Below are 19,539 nucleotides of genomic sequence, written 5' to 3' on the forward strand. Positions count from 1 at the left end.
GGTGTGTATTGGACATAATGCGTTGCGCTGGATTACCCCACTCTTCTGTATTGTGCATCTAGTGCTGAGAATACTTAAGTGGAAGTCTTTGAACATTGGCCCTTGAGGGACCATGGTGGGGGTCAGACTCAGAGTCGCTCTCTTGCTCCTCCTGCTGGCTGTGAGGTGCATAGCACATGAAGAATTCAAGAAGAACGGATGTGTTTGTGGACACCCAGGAATACCAGGAGACCCAGGCCACAACGGAATGCCAGGCCGAGATGGACGAGACGGGTTCAGAGGTGACAAGGGAGACCGAGGTAAGACTAAGGCACAACCTCCTCAGTTAGCTAGGTCTCAATAGAAACCAGCCTTTCTGGTCCCATGCTGACACATTTTTTAAAGTTCTTGGTCATTTTATTAATTAAAGGGGAAATTGGCGTCACTGGACCAACAGGACAGAGTGGCCCCATAGGAGACAAAGGAGATCTGGGTAAGACTGTATTTTATAAGGAAAAATACTTTGTACGGTTATCACCACTGGCTTTCTCTGACAAGCAATATTAACATAATTCCTTTATCCTTGTATCTGCAGGTACGGCTGGCCTGGCAGGAATTAAGGGAAAATGGGGTGAGAATGGAGAGAAGGGGCCACCGGGGAAGATGGGGCCCCAAGGAGTCTCAGGGCCCATGGGCCTCAAGGGCCAGAAGGGGGAGCTCGGGTTACCAGGACCCCAGGGGCCAAAAGGGGATTTGGGGCCTCTGGGACCTGAAGGGCAGAAGGGGGAGATCGGGTTCCAGGGGGTGCGAGGCATCCAGGGGCCCTTGGGACCCCCAGGACGACCAGGTCCGAAGGGAGACCTCGGCCCCCCAGGGTTCAAAGGCAACATTGGTTACCACGGAGAGCAAGGGAACCGGGGCGAGACAGGGGACAAGGGGGAGAAGGGGGACACATTATTCATCCCAAAAAGTGCGTTCTCAGTGGGTTTAACCGAATACACCAAACTCCCACCGGCTAACGTGCCGATCAGGTTCGACAAGGTGATCTACAACAGGCAGGACCGTTACGACCCACAGACCGGACGGTTCACCTGCGCTGTGGCTGGGGCCTACTACTTCACCTACCACATCACTGTGTTCTCCCGTAATGTTAAAGTAGCATTAGTGAGAAACGGGGTGAAGGTGATCCACACCATGGATAACTACCAGAGCAGTGAGGACCAGGCAGCAGGCGGGGCTGTCCTGCACCTGGAGAAGGGGGACAAAGTGTGGCTGCAGGTGGATGGAGGAGAGCTCTTGAACGGGCTGTTTGCTGATGAAGATGATGATACAACCTTCTCTGGGTTCCTGCTCTTTGGTGCAGATTAGGCTCACATGGCTCAGTGAATTTGCTCGTGGAATGTTACGTGGGAAATTCACAAAAAAACATGTGTTATTATTACCACCTGTTATAGATGAATTGAATAGCCTACAATAATAATAAATATTTTAATCAAATATGAATATAAATTAAACAACAGGTTTGTGTAATATTTTGATGCTACAGCTGATATAGCCTATCATTTAAGATAATCTCTCCCCTGATAACTCACCAATCATTTAAGATCATCTCTCCCCTGATAACTCACCAATCATTTACATTTTACATTTTAGTCATTTAGCAGACGCTCTTATCCAGAGCGACCAATCTATGGCAGATTTCCTGTGACAAGTGTTCTTGTATCTTGTTTGATTTCAATACAATAATATACACTGTAAAATCCCCTTGACTGTCTTTAATTTACTACTCCTGTGTACAATGTAATATGCTGGTTACAATATTCAGAAATCACTGTGTGCCAATAGGCTATATCAGCTGGTGTAATGTCATATGAATTCATGGGTGCGGGCATGATTTGAAAATACTTAGGTATGAGGAAACAGGCTGAGATTATACCACAAACTGAAAGATCCTGTAGTTTTTTAAAGGCATTCCAAATGTTGGTGCCAGAAATGACGTCCAAAGACGATAGCACTTGTATATATAATACACGGCTGTTTTTTCTCAACGGAGCGCAACCTGCTATGGGCGTGCATTACTGCCGTGTTCACGTTCTGTTTAACTTGGCTCTCGGCGCTGTGGTCCTCTTGTGGTCAGACCACAACAAAATCTGAGCAAAACGTCCTTTGAGTAAATGTGGAACGCAAACTCCGCCCCCAAGCAATCACTGCAACAAGTGCACTGATGCCCCCCACCCGTAACGACAGCTCGAGCTGCAAAGAATCGACCAGCCTCCCACACTTGAGTACCAACGGATTTCTGAGTTTGTTTGAACCACTTTTTAAGGGAATTGAATTGACTCCCCACTTTCCCCATTTATCCACTTGCATAGCCAACGGCGGATGCTTACTTGCCCGAAACCTTTCACCAAGCGAGCTTTCAGTTTTGTGAATATTTTAGAACTTCCCAGTTAGCTAACGTTAGCCTACTGTTTGATGTCGCAAGGAGCGAAGTTAGCCATTTGTCTCGAGATCTTACAAGCCAGTTTATCCAGCAGCAGTAGCCTGCTACTTCCGACATGTTTTCGTGTGTAATCCTCGATTGCAGGACCCAACAGACCTTTGGACCTAAGTAGCTAGCTTGCTAACTAACCATTTTAGTAAAGCGTTGACCGAGGATGGCTAACTAATCAACAAAAACAGCTGCTACTCTGTTGATGAGAAATATCAGTGGCACAGAACAACACGACTATGAGAAGGGTAAGCAAATGTTACCAACTTGCAGTTGAATGCAATATCAATTTGTTCCATTGTAAAAAATAAATAATGTATGGCTTATATCAAACGGGTGAACTATTTTTATATAGGATTTAAATGTGTCATTCAGTCAATATTGATCAAATTCGTTTGGGTTCTAGCATTGGTTTGTTTCTGTAACGTTAACGAAGAAAATAGGGGGGTTATTGTAGTGCATTACTCCCCCGGTTGTTATAGTGATGTGGGGTATGCCAGGCACTTCTATAGAGGTGGAGAGGAGGGGGTGGGGGCTCGGTCAACTACAAAGTAAGAGGTTTATGGCGAAATCAAAGTTAATTAAAAGCACAAATAAATAATCACTTTTTCCTCGGGGGTGTTTTGCTGGTTTACGCGGAAGAACTGTAATATAATCGCCTTTAACATGTCATTCTCCAGCTCTTTTTCATTCGAAAAATGCCCTGTTACTTATTTCCTTTTCAGTATGGATTTGTAACAGTAGTAGATTGTTTCCCACTGAATGACATCTTTGTAGGCTCGCAAACCCAACTATCACGCGCCCGTACACCAGGGAGATGGAACCACAGAACAGTTCTACATCTATGGATGGAACGCTAGGCGCAGGTGTACAATCGGGTCAGGGTTCTATCCTGCGTCAAGGGAGAACACTAATCTGTTGTTCAGTAGTTTCTCTGAACATATCACACAAACTTTGCATTTTCATTCTGGTATTCCAGTATCCATATACAGTTGAAGTCGGAAGTTTACATACACTTAGGTTGGAGTCATTAAAACTTGTTTTTCAAACACTCCACACATTTCTTGTTAACAAACTATAGTTTTGGCAAGTCGGTTAGGACATCTACTTTGTGCATGATAGTTTTGGCAAGTCGGTTAGGACATCTACTTTGTGCATGACACAAGCAATTTTCCAACAATTGTTTACAGACAGATTATTTCACTTATAATTCACTGTATCACAATTCCAGTGGGTCAGAAGTTTACATACACTAAATTGACTGTGCCTTTAAACAGCTTGGGAAATTCCAGAAAATGATGTCATGGCTTTAGAAGCTTCTGATAGGCTAATTTACATCATGTGAGACAATTGGACGTGTACCTGTGGATGTACAGTTGAAGTCGGAAGTAATAATATATAATAATAATAATAATATATAATATAATAACAATATGCCATTTAGCCGACGCTTTTATCCAAAGCGACTTAGTCATGTGTGCATACATTTTTACGTATGGGTGGTCCCGGGGATCGAACCCACTACCCTGGCGTTACAAGCGCCATGCTCTACCAATTGAGCTACAGAGGACATCATTTGAGTCAATTGGAGGTGTACCTGTGGATGTATTTCAAGGCCTATCTTCAAACTCAGTGCCTCTTTGCTTGACGTCATGGGGAAATCAAAAGAAATCAGCCAAGACCTCAGAAAAAAAATTGTAGATCTCCACAAGTCTGGTTCATCCTTGGGAGCAATTCCCAAATGCCTGAAGGTACCACGTTCATCTGTACAAACAATAGTACGCAAGTATAAACACCATGGGACCACGCAGCCGTCATACCGCTCAGGAAGGAGACGCGTTCTGTCTCCTAGAGATGAACGTACTTTGGTGCGAAAAGTGCAAATCAATCCCAGAATAACAGCAAAGGACCTTGTGAAGATGCTGGAGGAAACAGGTACAAAAGTATCTATATCCACAGTAAAACAAGTCCTATATCGACATAACCTGAAAGGCCGCTCAGCAAGGAAGAAGCCACTGCTCCAAAACTGCCATAAAAAAGCCAGACTACGGTTTGCAACTGCACATGGGGACAAATATCTTACTTTTTGGAGAAATGTCCTCTGGCTGATGAAACAACAATAGGACTGTTTGGCCATAATGACCATCGTTATGTTTGGAGGAAAAAGGGGGGCTTGCAATCCCAACCGTGAGGCACAGGGGTGGCAGCATAGGGGTGCTTTGCTGCAGGAGGGACTGGTGCACTTCACAAAATAGATGGCATCATGAGGAAGGAAAATTGTGGATATGTTGAAGCAACATCTCAAGACATCAGTCAGGAAGTTAAAGCTTGGTCGCAAATGGGTCTTCCAAATGGACAATGACCCCAAGCATACTTCCAAAGTTGTGGCAAAATGGCTTAAGGACAACAAAGTCAAGGTATTGGTGTGGCCATCACAAAGCCCTGACCTCAATCCTATAGAAAATGTGTGGGCAGAACTGAAAAAGCGTGTGCGAGCAAGGAGGCCTACAAACCTGACTCAGTTACACCAGCTCTGTCAGGAGGAATGGGCCAAAATTCACCCAACTTATTGTGGGAAGCTTGTGGAAGGCTACCCGAAACGTTTGACCCAAGTTAAACAATTTAAAGGCAATGCTACCAAATACTAATTGAGTGTATGTAAACTTCTGACCCACTGGGAATGTGATGAAATAAATAAAAGCTGAAATAAATCATTCTCTCTACTATTATTCTGACATTTCACATTCTTAAAATAAAGTGGTGATCCTAACTGACCTAAGACAGGGAATTTTTACTAGGATTAAATGTCAGGAATTGTGAAAAACTGAGTTTAAATGTATTTGGCTAAGGTGTATGTAAACTTCCGACTTCAACTGTATTTACACTGGTATATAGGAGACAGTTTCTGTTTCACACACTTGTAAATCCACCGTGTCACAGGACTGGCACATATATGGATATTTGTGGTTTTCCAACTTTGTTTGAACTTTGCCTAATAAATGCTCATGTCCATGGTCTCAGAGATTATGGGTAATTCCGTGGGAAAGTCAACCTGAGCATCCACAAATAAAGTTAGTCATTTCAGAATGAAACCACGTTCATAATTCTTCATATTGAGTTCAGACTTTATTTGAAACATTTAAGTAGGAAATTGTATGAATTTTGACCTTTACAAAGTAGGATACCAAGTCTCAAAGGCTTTTCAGTCAATCATATTTCATTGCTTTTAGAAAGGGCTCATATAGCTTTTTTTCCACTCACAGCTGTCTCCCAGTGTTAGTTATGAAGATGAGCTGTTAATGAAGCAATACAAACCAAATTGAAGTGTCTTGAGTTTGGTTGTTTACAGTCAGCTGTAAAACATGCGCCTTACATCGGATCATCTTGAAACGTTCTCTTTAAAGCTAACTTTCAGCAAGGTTTTAGATGGTCTATAATTGGTTTCTCTCTTTTTATTGTCAGTATCCTTTTTTTCCCGTTATGATATTCGTAACATCCATAATGGTGGTGGATGTGATGGATATTCAAATCAAATGTTTTAATCAAATTTTATTTTCACATGCGCTGAATACAACACCTTGCCGTGAAATGCTTACTTACAAGCCCTTAACCAACAAAGCAGTTTAAAGAAAATATGAGTTCCGAAAATATTTACACAATAAAATAACAATAACGAGGCTATATACAGGGGGTACCGGTACCGAGTCAATGTGTGGGGGTACAGGTTAGTCAAGGTAATTGAGGTAATATGTACATGTAGGTAGGGGTAAAGTGACTATGCATAGATAATAAACAGCGAGTAGCAGCAGCGTAAAAAAAGGGAGGGGTCAATGCAAATAGTCCGGGTAGACATTTGATTAACTATTCAGTCTTATGGCTTGGGGGTAGAAGGAGGCTTTTGGTCCCAGACTTGGTGCTCCGTTACCGCTTGCCGGGCGGTAGCAGAGAGAACCGTATGACCTGGGTGACTGGAGTCTTTGACAATTTTTTGGGCCTTCCTCTGACACCGCCTAGTATAGAGGTCCTGGATGGTAGGAAGCTTGGCCCCAGTGATGTACTGGGCCGTACCCACTATATTGATGTTGATATTGATGTAAAGTCCATAACACTGGAATCACCTTTATCTCACAGGTCTATCAGTGGGATTGATTTAATACCCTGCTATACCTGGTTCAGTCACATCCTGGAAAGAGGTTGCCCGGGCCCCTCAAGGGTTAGTAATTTCACACTAACTAGGCTATATGTGCAGTTTCCCAGACCAGTTTTACTGTAGGCTATTTAAGCAATAAGGCCCGAGGGGGTGTGGTATATGGCCAATATACCACGGCGAAGGGCTGTTCTTAAGTACGACGCAATGCAGAGTGCCTGGACACAGCCCTTAGCTGTGGTATATTGGCCATATACCACAAGCCCCCGAGGTGCCTTATTGCTATTATAAACTGGTTACCAACATAATTAGAACAGTAAAAATAAATGTTTTGATATACCCGTGGTATACGGTCTGATATACCACGGCTTTCAGACAATCAGCATTCAGGGCTCAAACCAGTTTATAGTTGTATATAGCCCACACTTGTAGAATGCTGCTAATATCTTGTTAGGTCAGATATTTATGTGTTTAGCATTCCTACAAGTCCTAGTGTTCATCTTAGCGTTTTGTCCTCTGAGCTCTGTACACATTGTGGTTAGTGTTGGATTTCCCATTCAGGGCTTTCTGACAGACCACAGACAGTAGTATATCAGGTGAGTGAGTGAATGAGACAGAGAAAGTGGGTGACACCCTCGACCCAATACCTGGCTTCCCACGTGGTCTCTTTCTCGGTATGCCCTCTGTCATTGGACAAAAAAAATAGGAATTGGGTCATTGTGAGATGACTTCAACAAGCTGGCAACACGCAACAGGTGCTTATTTAGGAGGGTGCAATGTTCTAGAACATTCAGACAGAAATGGGCTATATTGTGTAGATAAAATAGGAATTGAACTTTGCTACAGAGAATAGTCAATCGTCAGCTGCTCTATACAGCTCATTTCTGTCTGCAGCATCTTGGAACATTTAGGAGTAGGCTACTGCTTGTAATACACACAGGCCTGAGCTAGGCGCTAGTCACATTTCATAAATCACCTCAAATGCCAAACAACTGGGCAATAAGAGATTGCAGTGTATACAGAGATTAGTGAATCTGCTCTGCGCCAGGTTTAGGATGATTATTGTGAACAAGCACATAGACAAAGCTGCCAGTGCCCAATCTTTGGAAATCACTTTCTCCGAATTTAGATGTGATTTTATATAGGCTAAATGGGTGTTAAGACTGATAAAAGATTACTTAAAGACAATTTAACAGTTATAAAGGGCAGACTGTGACGGGAGGAAAGTGAATGATTATATCTTCCTCTTTCCCTCCCTGATAGTAGAGAGTAGCTAGATCAGTCTACTGTCTACACTGAGCAGGCGCTCTCTGTGAACTAGATTCCATCGGATTCCTTGTATAGATGGCATCCAGAGATATCGTTTTCTGAGTATACTTTATATAGCCTAGAAACACATGTTTCTAAATTCCATATGATTTTACATGGATCCACCAATATGGCGGAATATTCAAATGATCCATTCCAATAAGCTGGATTCTAGAGTTGTTTTTCAGTAGCCATAGAGTGCAGTACTCCCTCTGGTTGTAAAATCTGATAAGGTTGGCAGGCAAAGGACTGTATAAGAAGGTTGGTGTGTTGGTATGGGCTTAAGAAACAAATTGTAATGTTGGTAAGCATAGAAAGGAGTCATGAGTGCATTCACGTGTGTGTTCCGTGGTGAATTTTCTTCACAATAGACAAACAGGCTTGTTCTGTTCCGAACAACCCAATATTTAAAAAAATGTATGCTCTTTGCAGTAAGGCACTAAAGTAAAACTGCTACAATTTTGCTAAGAAATTAACTTCATGTCCTGCAAACACAACACATCACTGAGTACCGCTCTTCAAATTTTCAAGCATGGTGGTGGCTGCATCATGTTATGGGTATGCTAGTCATCGGCAAGGACTACAGTGTTTTTTATGATAAAAAGTAACGGAATAGAGCTAAGCACAAGTCTGGTTCAGTCTGCTTTCTGGGAGACATTCACCTTTCAGCAGGACAGTAACCTCAAACACAAGGCCAAATATACACTGGAGTTGCTTACCGAGACGACATTGAATGTTCCTGAGTGGCCTAGTTACAGTTTTGCTAGCATTTCTAAAAGCATGTTTTCACTTTGTCATTATGGGGTATTGTGTATAGTTGGGTGAAAAAAAAATATATATTTAATCCATTTTTGAATTCAGGCTGTAACACAACAAAATGCGGAATAAGTCAAGAGGTATGAATACTTTCTGAAGGCACTAAGTATTATATATGACTAACTCATAGTGTGCGTTGCTGACTAGTAGTCTTTTTGACTGCGCCATAGAGGAAACCAGTGCTGCACAGACTGGTAAAGCCCCCTGATTAGTCCTGGGAGAGGAACATACACAAACAGACACGTATACATGCTGGACGGGGCTTGGTGTAGGGAGCCATGCGGGTTTCCTTTCATGTTTCCTCAGAGAAACTCCACTTCTTTTTGTACCACAGAACGGTTAGTTTTACACACACAGAGACAGAGAACCACCTCCTGTGCAGTCCACTTAGGCCTGTTTCATGCCCGAAGGTCTCCATACGTATCAGCGTAGATAACATGGAAGGTCTCCATACGTATCAGCGTGGATAACATGGAAGGTCTCCATACGTATCAGCGTAGATAACATGGAAGGTCTCCATACGTATCAGCGTGGATAACATGGAAGGTCTCCATACGTATCAGCGTGGATAACATGGAAGGTCTCCATACGTATCAGCGTGGATAACATGGAAGGTCTCCATACGTATCAGCGTGGATAACATGGAAGGTCTCCTACATGCGTATCAGCGTGGATAACATGGAAGGTCTCCTACATGCGTATCAGCGTGGATAACATGGAAGGTCTCCTACTTACACTACCGGTTAAAGGTTTTAGAACACCTACTCCTTCAAGGGTTTTTCTTTATTTGTACTATTTTCTACATTGTAGAATAATAGTGAAGACATCAACTATGAAATAACACATGGATTCTGCAAACCTATAAATCAAAGCAAAGGGTGGCTATTTGAAGAATCTCAAATGTAAAATATATTTTGATTTGTTTAACACTTTGTTGGTTGCTACATGATTCCATATGTGTTATTTCATAGTTTTGATGTCTTCACTAGTATTCTACAATGTAGAAAATAGAAAAAATAAAGAAAAACCCTTGAATGAGTAGGTGTTCTAAAAAGAATATGCCATTTAGCAGACGCTTTTATCCAAAGTGACTTACAGTCATGTGTGCATACATTTTTACGTATGGGTGGTCCCGGGGATCGAACCCACTACCCTGGCGTTACAAGCGCCATGCTCTACCAATTGAGCTACAGAGGACCACACTGATACGTATGTAGGAGACCTTCAATGTTACCCATGCTGATACAGTGGGGGGGAAAAAGTATTTAGTCAGCCACCAATTGTGCAAGTTCTCCCACTTAAAAAGATGAGGCCTGTAATTTTCATCATAGGTACACGTCAACTATGACAGACAAATTTAGATTTTTTTTCTCCATAAAATCACATTGTAGGATTTTTAATGAATTTATTTGCAAATTATGGTGGAAAATAAGTATTTGGTCACCTACAAACAAGCAAGATTTCTGGCTCTCACAGACCTGTAACTTCTTCTTTAAGAGGCTCCTCTGTCCTCCACTCGTTACCTGTATTAATGGCACCTGTTTGAACTTGTTATCAGTATAAAAGACACCTGTCCACAACCTCAAACAGTCACACTCCAAACTCCACTATGGCCAAGACCAAAGAGCTGTCAAAGGACACCAGAAACAAAATTGTAGACCTGCACCAGGCTGGGAAGACTGAATCTGCAATAGGTAAGCAGCTTGGTTTGAAGAAATCAACTGTGGGAGCAATTATTAGGAAATGGAAGACATACAAGACCACTGATAATCTCCCTCGATCTGGGGCTCCACGCAAGATCTCACCCCGTGGGGTCAAAATGATCACAAGAACCACACGGGGGGACCTAGTGAATGACCTGCAGAGAGCTGGGACCAAAGTAACAAAGCCTACCATCAGTAACACACTACACCGCCAGGGACTTAAATCCTGCAGTGCCAGATGTGTCCCCCTGCTTAAGCCAGTACATGTCCAGGCCCGTCTGAAGTTTGCTAGAGTGCATTTGGATGATCCAGAAGAGGATTGGGAGAATGTCATATGGTCAGATGAAACCAAAATAGAACTTTTTGGTAAAAACTCAACTCGTCGTGTTTGGAGGACAAAGAATGCTGAGTTGCATCCAAAGAACACCATACCTACTGTGAAGCATGGGGGTGGAAACATCATGCTTTGGGGCTGTTTTTCTGCAAAGGGACCAGGACGACTGATCCGTGTAAAGGAAAGAATGAATGGGGCCATGTATCGTGAGATTTTGAGTGAAAACCTCCTTCCATCAGCAAGGGCATTGAAGATGAAACGTGGCTGGGTCTTTCAGCATGACAATGATCCCAAACACACCGCCCGGGCAACGAAGGAGTGGCTTCGTAAGAAGCATTTCAAGGTCCTGGAGTGGCCTAGCCAGTCTCCAGATCTCAACCCCATAGAAAATCTTTGGAGGGAGTTGAAAGTCTGTGTTGCCCAGCGACAGCCCCAAAACATCACTGCTCTAGAGGAGATCTGCATGGAGGAATGGGCCAAAATACCAGCAACAGTGTGTGAAAACCTTGTGAAGACTTACAGAAAACGTTTGACCTGTGTCATTGCCAACAAAGGGTATATAACAAAGTATTGAGAAACTTTTGTTATTGACCAAATACTTATTTTCCACCATCATTTGCAAATAAATTCATTACAAATCCTACAATGTGATTTTCTGGATTTTATTTTCTCATTTTGGCTGTCATAGTTGACGTGTACCTATGATGAAAATTACAGGCCTCTCTCATCTTTTTAAGTGGGAGAACTTGCACAATTGGTGGCTGACTAAATACTTTTTTCCCCACTGTACGTACACTACTTTTGAAAGGTAGTGTACGTATCAGCATGGGTAACATTGAAGGTCTCCTACATATGTATCAGTGTGGCTAACGTGGAAGGGATACAAAGAATAAAGAATGAGCATACTTTCACTAGTTCAGTTGGTTGTTTTAATAAGTTATTTTTCCAGAACATGTTTGTCTCTGGTCAGGACAGCACTGATAAGCCTGGCTGGCTAGATTCGATCACTCCGATAAGCAGACAACCAGTAAATGAGCAGCTTACCTAAGAATGGCCGTGCTAGTGCTTTTGGCCATTTCTTTCTCATGGCTTAGCTACCAAATGGAAAAAAAACTGCTAGAGAAGTGACTTTCCCTTGATATTCTCTGTCTAGCCGTCTATTTAGTTTAACTCTCTGTTCATCTTTGCACAATTAGCCTGAACTTGGCCCTGGGCAAGGCAGAACATACTTTGGCTCTGTGGAGCTGAATTGGGGGCTGGAGTTCACTAATGATTATTCGTTTATGACCCCTTACATAAGGCTGTGACTTTACCAGCCCAAAGGGAAGGGAGTTGATGACCGAGAGAATGCCTGCCTCCGTATCCCCCCCCAGTCCCCTACTGTGTGTGTGTGGGGGGTACATGTTTACTCTGTAGGCCTACACAGTGTCTGTGTCTTCTGAAGTATGTGTAAGTGTGCATGTCTTTCAGTATATTGTGGGCCGTCTTAGTGTATTTCTGTGTGTGTGTGGCCCCAGCCCTCCTCTCTCTGGGAGTCTAATCTGAGGCTGGCTCTAGCTGGCAGTCGTGTGGGGGGGCTACTCTTCTCTCCTCTCTCTTAATTAACTCTGGGCCTGAGAGCCAGAGCACCACTAGCTCCCAGACTTCACATGCAACCACCCAGGAACACTGACCTGACCTGCAGTAGCATTACTGGAAAGGTAGCCCCAGAGAACCACTCACATACAGCTTCCATATTGTTGAAGCATAGCTTAAATGGCCTGCATAGTGCTGTAGTATGTACTAGTAGTACTAAGAGGGTAGAGTAGCAGCTAGTACAGTAGGAGGTTCCACTGTCCTACGCAGCTTATTGTGCTGGCCAGGGTAAAACTACACACAATAAGTTGGCTGATCTCTAGATTTGAGGTACTGGCAGTAACTCCAACTCCTTTGAAACAGAACCCTATGATGTATCGTGCCAAGTATAGCAGGTCCCAACTGGGCTGTGAATGTTTGCACCAGGCTGAGAGAGAAGGCATAGGGGTAGTGTGCATTGTGCAAGGTAGAATTGGCATAGTGGAGCGAGTGGTAGAGTAGGAAGATAAGGTGAGTATGAGGTAATACAGTGGATAGAGGACTGCCTTGGTGTGCCCTTTCAGTGCTAGAGTAGTCTCTTTCATTCACCAACCTTGTATCTTACTTAGGGCTGGGCGATATGGACAAAATATCATATCACGATATTTGTCACATTTCTGGCGGTATTTTATGTTTTTGAATAATAAATCAAATGTTCTAAATATGCTTTCTAATTAGTTCATGACCCTAGGGTGGCAACACATGAATTATAAGTGATTTCAATGGGGCTTTCTCCATTTATACTGTTCTATCCAACTCCAAACAAAAATAATTTTCAGCATTTTCATCAATTTCTGCATTTCCTGCACTTTTACTATCATTTCCACACTGTGCCACACAGCATAAGGGCAACAAAAATCTAGGCCTAGTTAATTGGTGAACTGTTGGAATCATGGAAATATTATGATTATTCTAATTCTATAGTTGGAATATAGTGGGCAGCACCTAGAATACATTGTGTGACATGACAACGAATGAATAAACCAGGGAGGAATTATTGACAGGGTAGGAACCTAAGTGTTGGTCAGTGTTTCCAGGTGACCCTAATTAGAGGTTACATTACATGTTTTCTTACTTCATGTAGCTAGCCAGCTAGCCAAAATATTCATGCTTCGCATATTTCTCTCTAATAAGATACCGTTGCACAAACATGCTTATCTAGGCCTACACCAGCACTGGTACCAGGTGGTATTAGCTATCTAGCTACATTTGCTCTGACTCTTAGTACAGTTAGCATGTTGGCCAGCTAGCTAGCGATTAGCATTAGCGGCTAACATAAATTATTTTAGCAAGACCTTGCTAAGAAAAGACAAACTAGCAAACAGTAGTTTGCAGACCGTAAGATACACAAATGAATAATGTAATTATAGACCGCTTGTGGAAAGCAGAGTGAACGGCAAGAAAGTGCTTGTGACTCCGTGGTCAAACAACTGCTCTCTCCTTGAGTGACAGGGGACAGGCTTGGTGTGGTTAACGGCATGCAGCAAATGGTGTAAACTATATAAACTGACATTATACGCGCCGGAGTTGCATATCACGTTTAACAAGCCAAACACAAATACCGTTATAGAAGGTAAAGTAAAAACCCAAACCGGTCCGTGCATCAATACCGGTATATGGTAAAATACGGTATACCGCCCAGCCCTAGTCTTACTGGAGAGCCTAGAATAATGGTATGTAAGGTTAGTACTAGAGAGGAGTAGGAATGGTGACAGTGGGAGTTAGTTTATAGCAGTGGTTTTCTTCCGTTTACGGTAGTGGTCAGAGTGAGTGAAGGAGAGACATGGGTGAACTGTCAGCAGAGGTGTAACATTGAGAAAATCCATATGGTAAAAGAGTATGCTAACAGCATGTAGTCTAGCTCCCACTCCCAGGTGCTAGAGCAGGGATGAGCAACTTTGATGGGGATGTGGCCCACAAAAAATCTGAACTCATCATGAGGTGCCGCAGTGGCTTGCGGGTCTGCATACTCATATCCATATCCACACATGCAGTAAGGCCGTAGCCTTTTAGTGGCCCTAAGCGACATTTTGTTGAGACACCGGAGAGAGAAATTATTCTACAAATTTTGAGATAGCGTAGAGAAAATGTTGCCTTTTTAAAGCAAGTTTGCTGCAATTCTACACATTTTTACATGGGGTTGAGAGATTTTACAATTTTACATTTACATTTTAGTCATTTAGCAGACGCTCTTATCCAGAGCGACTTAGTGAGTGCATACATTTCTTTTTTTTCTTTTTTTTTCATACTTTTCATATGATTTTATAACTAATTTCCTGTAATTCTACACATTTTGCCATAGGGTGGAGAGAAATGTTTCAATTTTTAAATATGATATCTGAGTGAGTGACTAACAAAATCAATGGGGGCCCCTCGGTCGGTAATTCAACCATGATTACTACAATTTCAGATAGCTGGCTAGACTAATTTACCAATCTAAAAAATTTTAGCTGACATGGGTCAGTGACTGCCATAACAAGAGAAACTGCTGATGCACAACCAAATTTCGAAATTGCACCTTGTGTATTCTACTATTCTAACTCTCAACTGTAAGTTTAGACCCCAACTGAGTACCTCATTTTTTTTTTTTTTAAATATAATGATAATAATTGTTCCTGTTTTTGGAAATTGGTCCGCGGGCCTACAAAAGGTGGGCTGTGGACCACCAGTTGCCCGTCCCCGTGCTAGAGAGAGTGGAAAAGCTCAGTGCAAGTCTGTGTCAGACAAAGGCAGTAAAATCAATCACATTGAGTCCTGAAATGTCCAGTTTAAATGTCCTGAAATGTAGCCATTAAGTCTGTATTTGATTAAAAGGTTCAGAGCTACTGTGAGATCAATTGGGTCAATGTGAAATGGAGAGAGAGAGAGAGAGCGAGGGGGAGAGAAATATAGAGCGAGGGGGAGAGAAATGTAGAGAGAGGGGGAGGGACATTTAGAGGGGGGGAGGGAAATGTAGAGATGAGGAGCGAAATGGGGGGAGGGGGAGCGAAATTTAGAGGGAGCGAAATGTAGAGAAAGAGGGAGCGAGATGTAGAGAGGGGGAGCGAAATTTAGAGGGAGCGAAATGTAGAGAAAGAGGGAGCGAGATGTAGAGAGGGGGAGCGAAATGTGGAGAGAGGGAGCGAAATTGGAGGGAGCGAAATGTAGAGGGAGTGGGGGAGCGACATGTAGAGGGAGTGAAATGGAGAGAGGGGGGGAGCGAAATGGAGAGAGGGGGGAGCGAAATGGAGAGAGGGGGGGAGCGAAATGGAGAGAGAGGGGGAGCGAAATGGAGAGAGAGAGAGGGGGAGCGAAATGGAGAGAGAGAGAGGGGGAGCGAAATGGAGAGAGAGAGAGGGGGAGCGAAATGGAGAGAGGGAGGAGGGGGAGCGAAATGTAGAGAGGGAGGGGGAGCGAAATGTAGAGAGGGAGGGGAGCGAAATGGAGAGAGAGGGAGCAAAGTGTAGAGGGAGTGGGGGGGAAATGTAGAGGGAGAGGGGAAGGGAAATGTAGAGGGAGTGAAATGTAGAGAGAGAGGGGGAGCGAAATGTAGAGAGAGAGAGGGGGAGCGAAATGTAGAGAGGGAGGGGGAGCGAAATGTAGAGAGGGAGGGGAGCGAAATGGAGAGAGAGGGAGCAAAGTGTAGAGGGAGTGGGGGGGGAAATGTAGAGGGAGAGGGGGAGGGAAATGTAGAGGGAGTGAAATGTAGAGAGAGAGGGGGAGCGAAATGTAGAGAGAGAGAGGGGGAGCGAAATGTAGAGAGGGAGGAGGGGGAGCGAAATGTAGAGAGGGAGGGGGAGCGAAATGTAGAGAGGGAGGGGAGCGAAATGGAGAGAGAGGGAGCAAAGTGTAGAGGGAGCGGGGGAGGGAAATGTAGAGGGAGAGGGAAATGTAGAGGGAGAGGGGGAGGGAAATGTAGAGGGAGCTAAATGTAGAGAGAGAGGGGGAGCGAAATGTAGAGAGAGAGAGGGGGAGCGAAATGTAGAGAGGGAGGAGGGGGAGCGAAATGTAGAGAGGGAGGGGGAGCGAAATGTAGAGAGGGAGGGGAGCGAAATGTAGAGAGGGAGGGGGAGCGAAATGGAGAGAGAGGGAGCAAAGTGTAGAGGGAGCGGGGGAGGGAAATGTAGAGGGAGAGGGGGAGGGAAATGTAGAGGGAGAGGGGGAGCGAAATGTAGAGAGAGAGGGGGAGCGAAATGTAGAGAGGGAGGAGGGGGAGCGAAATGTAGAGAGAGAGGAGAAATGTGGAGAGTTGAACTGAACAGATCCCAGGATGGAAGTAGAGGCAGAGATCACACCACCTTTCCCTGTCTCCATTGGCCAAATCTGGAGAAAATGGGCAATTTGTTGCATTAATCACAATGGATTAGTAATTATCATTGTTTAGTCATGCACACAAAGCCTTTCATCAAAGACTGGCCTGCATTAACCGCTGCCCTCCACACACACACACACAGACACACACACACACACACATCCCTACACTGGGGCCGACTGAAATCGAAGTGCCTTTCAAGACAATCAAGGAAACTGTACATAGTAAGAGTGATAAACAATGATACTTCTATTGTCTCTTTAGGCGGGGCAGAGCGATGGAACCCCGTCCACCAGCGAGGACTCTCCCTCCTACTGCCGTGGCTCCACATCCGACCCTGACCTTCGACCTCTAGCCCGGACCAGACCCCTCAGCGACCTTTACCCCTTGAAGGCTCACGTGGAGATGGCGGTGCCCCCGTCCCTGCTGTCTGGGTGTGGTGCTGAGGTACAGCCCATGACCTCTGACTTTAACAGTGAAGAGAGTAGACTGAACGGGTTCAACACGGCCGCCTGGTCCAGCCCTGTGATAGGCCACCCTGAGGGGAAGCCCTACCCCTCCAGGATCATGAGGCTCTTCTCTACCCAGAGGAAGTGCACTGTTCCAGGGGACAGTCAGGGCTCTAGCAGGCCCCTCTCCTTCCAGGGCCCTCCATCCAGTGCCGCGGGCCCGCAGGTTTGGCCAGGTCTGTCAGGGCTGGCCGTCATGGGCTCCTTTAAGAAGCTACGCTCCTCAGTCCTCCAGGGCATCCAGAACAGAGGGACAGCCAATCAGGATGAAGAGTACACCTCAGCAGCCAACCAGGGTGGAGATAATGGGATGGTCACAACCAATCAGAGTCCAAGACTTAGGTGTGGGGAGGGCTATAGAGTGTCCAATGGGGTGTCTGTTGGCCAACCGATGGCTGGGTTGAGCCCTTGTGGTTCTGACAATGAAGATGAGGAGGAGGTAGTAGATGAGGAAGATGGACTGCAGAGAAACACATGGTTCTCAAGGAGTATCCGGAGAGCGTACGGGGCGGGGCGCATCACACTGCTGGACGCTGGGCAGGGGAAACGAGGGGAGGGTCCAGGACTGGGGGTTTCAACCAATCAGAGGCCAGGTTCAGGCTCCGGTTCAGTGTCAGAGGTGAACCTCCATTTGGAGGAGAGTGTGAATGTGAACGTGCTAAGCAGACTGAGCAAGAGTGCAGACAACCTACACCTCTTCAAGGGCCCTTTCAGACGCAAAGTGCCCTCGCCTTTCCTCTCTCCCGCTCCTCAGATAGACTCCCCAGGGGCCAATGGGGGCCCCAGCATTCAGAGAACAGCCAGTGCCTCGTCCGGTGACCTTAGGGAACGCAGCCAGAGCCCTGGTCGCTTTAGGAGTCCACTGAGGTCCAAGGGCCACATGTTGAAGCTAGTGGGCAGTATGACTGACCTGACCGTGAGACGCAAGCTTAACCCATCCCCCGTGACCCCCTTGTCACTCCTCAGCCGTCTCCATGATGACTACTCGCGCCGCACGCCCTGCCTACCCGCAAGCGACCGCCAACGCCGGCCCTCGCCCGCCAGAACGAGAGCCGCAGTGGAGAGGAAGAGGAACAGCACTTCGGTATCACTGGAACACATGCCTACCATCCACCCCCAGCCCCAGGCTGAGTACAACCCAGCCTTGCTCCCCATAGAACTCCAGGAGGGACCAGACCATGTGTTCGTTTCCCACAGCCATAATGAGCCTTTCACTACAACCTCATTTTCCCTGAGTGCTCGTGCCCAGAGGAGCAGCCTGTTTGAGGGGGAAAGGCCTCAGGAGGGACAGGGAGATGGGTGGAGAGCATGGTGTGATTCCCCTCCACTCCCCCTGGGGGAGCCCTGTGGGAGCCACAGCAAACACCAGCCAGAGGTCAATGCAGAGGGCAAGATGGAACCAAAGCAGGTAAGAGAATACTTTGATAGTCCAAAATGCTACTCTGGCTCAGTTCTACTGTAGTGCTTTGGAATGGCTTGACTACTGATCTGAAAGGTATTATCAGGTGAAAGCGATATGCTGGTGGTGACACCATCATCTACATATTGCTATTGATCAGCGGGCTCAAAGGTCACAGTGCTTTGATCATAGAAGGATTGTGGATTTACATTAAGAAGCAAAGCGGAAACAATATCGTTGTCATCAACATTGTTGCATGTGCTGCTTTGACCATGCAGACTGAAAGCAAGTGTCTCGTGGTCAAGCAACAAAAATGCGCACCTAGAGTGACGGGGCGGGGCTAGGTCTGTGACGAACACGGCATGGAGAGCGAGAGCGGAGAGGTATTACTCAAGTAGCAGTGTAAACAATAAAAATGGACGTTACACGCGGCATATCACATTTAACAAACCAAACATTCAAATACCGTTATAGAAGGTAAAGTAAAAACCCAAACCGGTCTGTGCATCAATACCGGTGTATAGTAAAATATGGTATACAGCCCACGCCTACTGATAACTCGAGCTTGGTTCCCAAGTTTCTAAACCATACCAAACCATCGTTGGTATAGTGTCACCATAATATTTGAATCCTAAATGCCCCCCAGAATTCAGATGTGATCTAAACAGCCCACTTGATGTATTTTAAGGCTACGTTTAGCTCAGTTGTATGCTGTTTTGCGATCTATTAACAGCAGGAGTTGCATTAAATAGGCACAATATTTTTACTGATGCATTTGGCAGTATTGAATTCATACACACAAAACATATAAACAAATGTATTCACTGTGAATCAAATCAGTTATTGTTTTCTTGCTCAAACTGCGAGCAACACCTGTCAAACTCAGACATTTCTCTCAAAACACAGGGATGTCGATTTGCACAGACTAGTGTTATCAGTAGGTTATTC

At 44.8% G+C, this 19,539-nt stretch overlaps 2 protein-coding genes across 5 annotated transcripts in view; both read left to right on the top strand.

Moving 5' to 3' along the window:
• Positions 1-112: 112 nt before the first annotated feature.
• c1qtnf9 (C1q and TNF related 9) lies at positions 113-1,347 on the top strand (the record flags this gene model as incomplete). Its single annotated transcript, XM_084152102.1, has 3 exons — positions 113-299; positions 410-472; positions 575-1,347. 3 exons carry the CDS (start codon positions 113-115, stop codon positions 1,345-1,347), a joined length of 1,023 nt encoding a protein of 340 aa, XP_084008228.1.
• Positions 1,348-2,230: 883 nt separating this feature from the next.
• spata13 (spermatogenesis associated 13) overlaps positions 2,231-19,539 on the top strand; it is a 41,578-nt gene continuing 24,269 nt past the window's right edge. For 3 of the 4 annotated variants that reach the window (XM_084152265.1, XM_084152266.1, XM_084152267.1), the window contains exons 1-2: positions 2,231-2,718; positions 16,948-18,600. In XM_084152265.1, coding sequence (XP_084008391.1) covers positions 2,710-2,718; positions 16,948-18,600 — 1,662 coding nt within the window. In that variant the 5' untranslated portion in view covers positions 2,231-2,709. Of the gene's footprint in view, positions 2,719-6,607; positions 6,684-16,947; positions 18,601-19,539 lie in introns of those variants that run through there. The other variant, XM_084152268.1, reaches the window with a different exon arrangement.

This window comes from Coregonus lavaretus (genome assembly GCF_964263955.1).
Source record: "Coregonus lavaretus genome assembly, chromosome: 34".
Lineage (NCBI taxonomy): Eukaryota > Metazoa > Chordata > Actinopteri > Salmoniformes > Salmonidae > Coregonus > Coregonus lavaretus.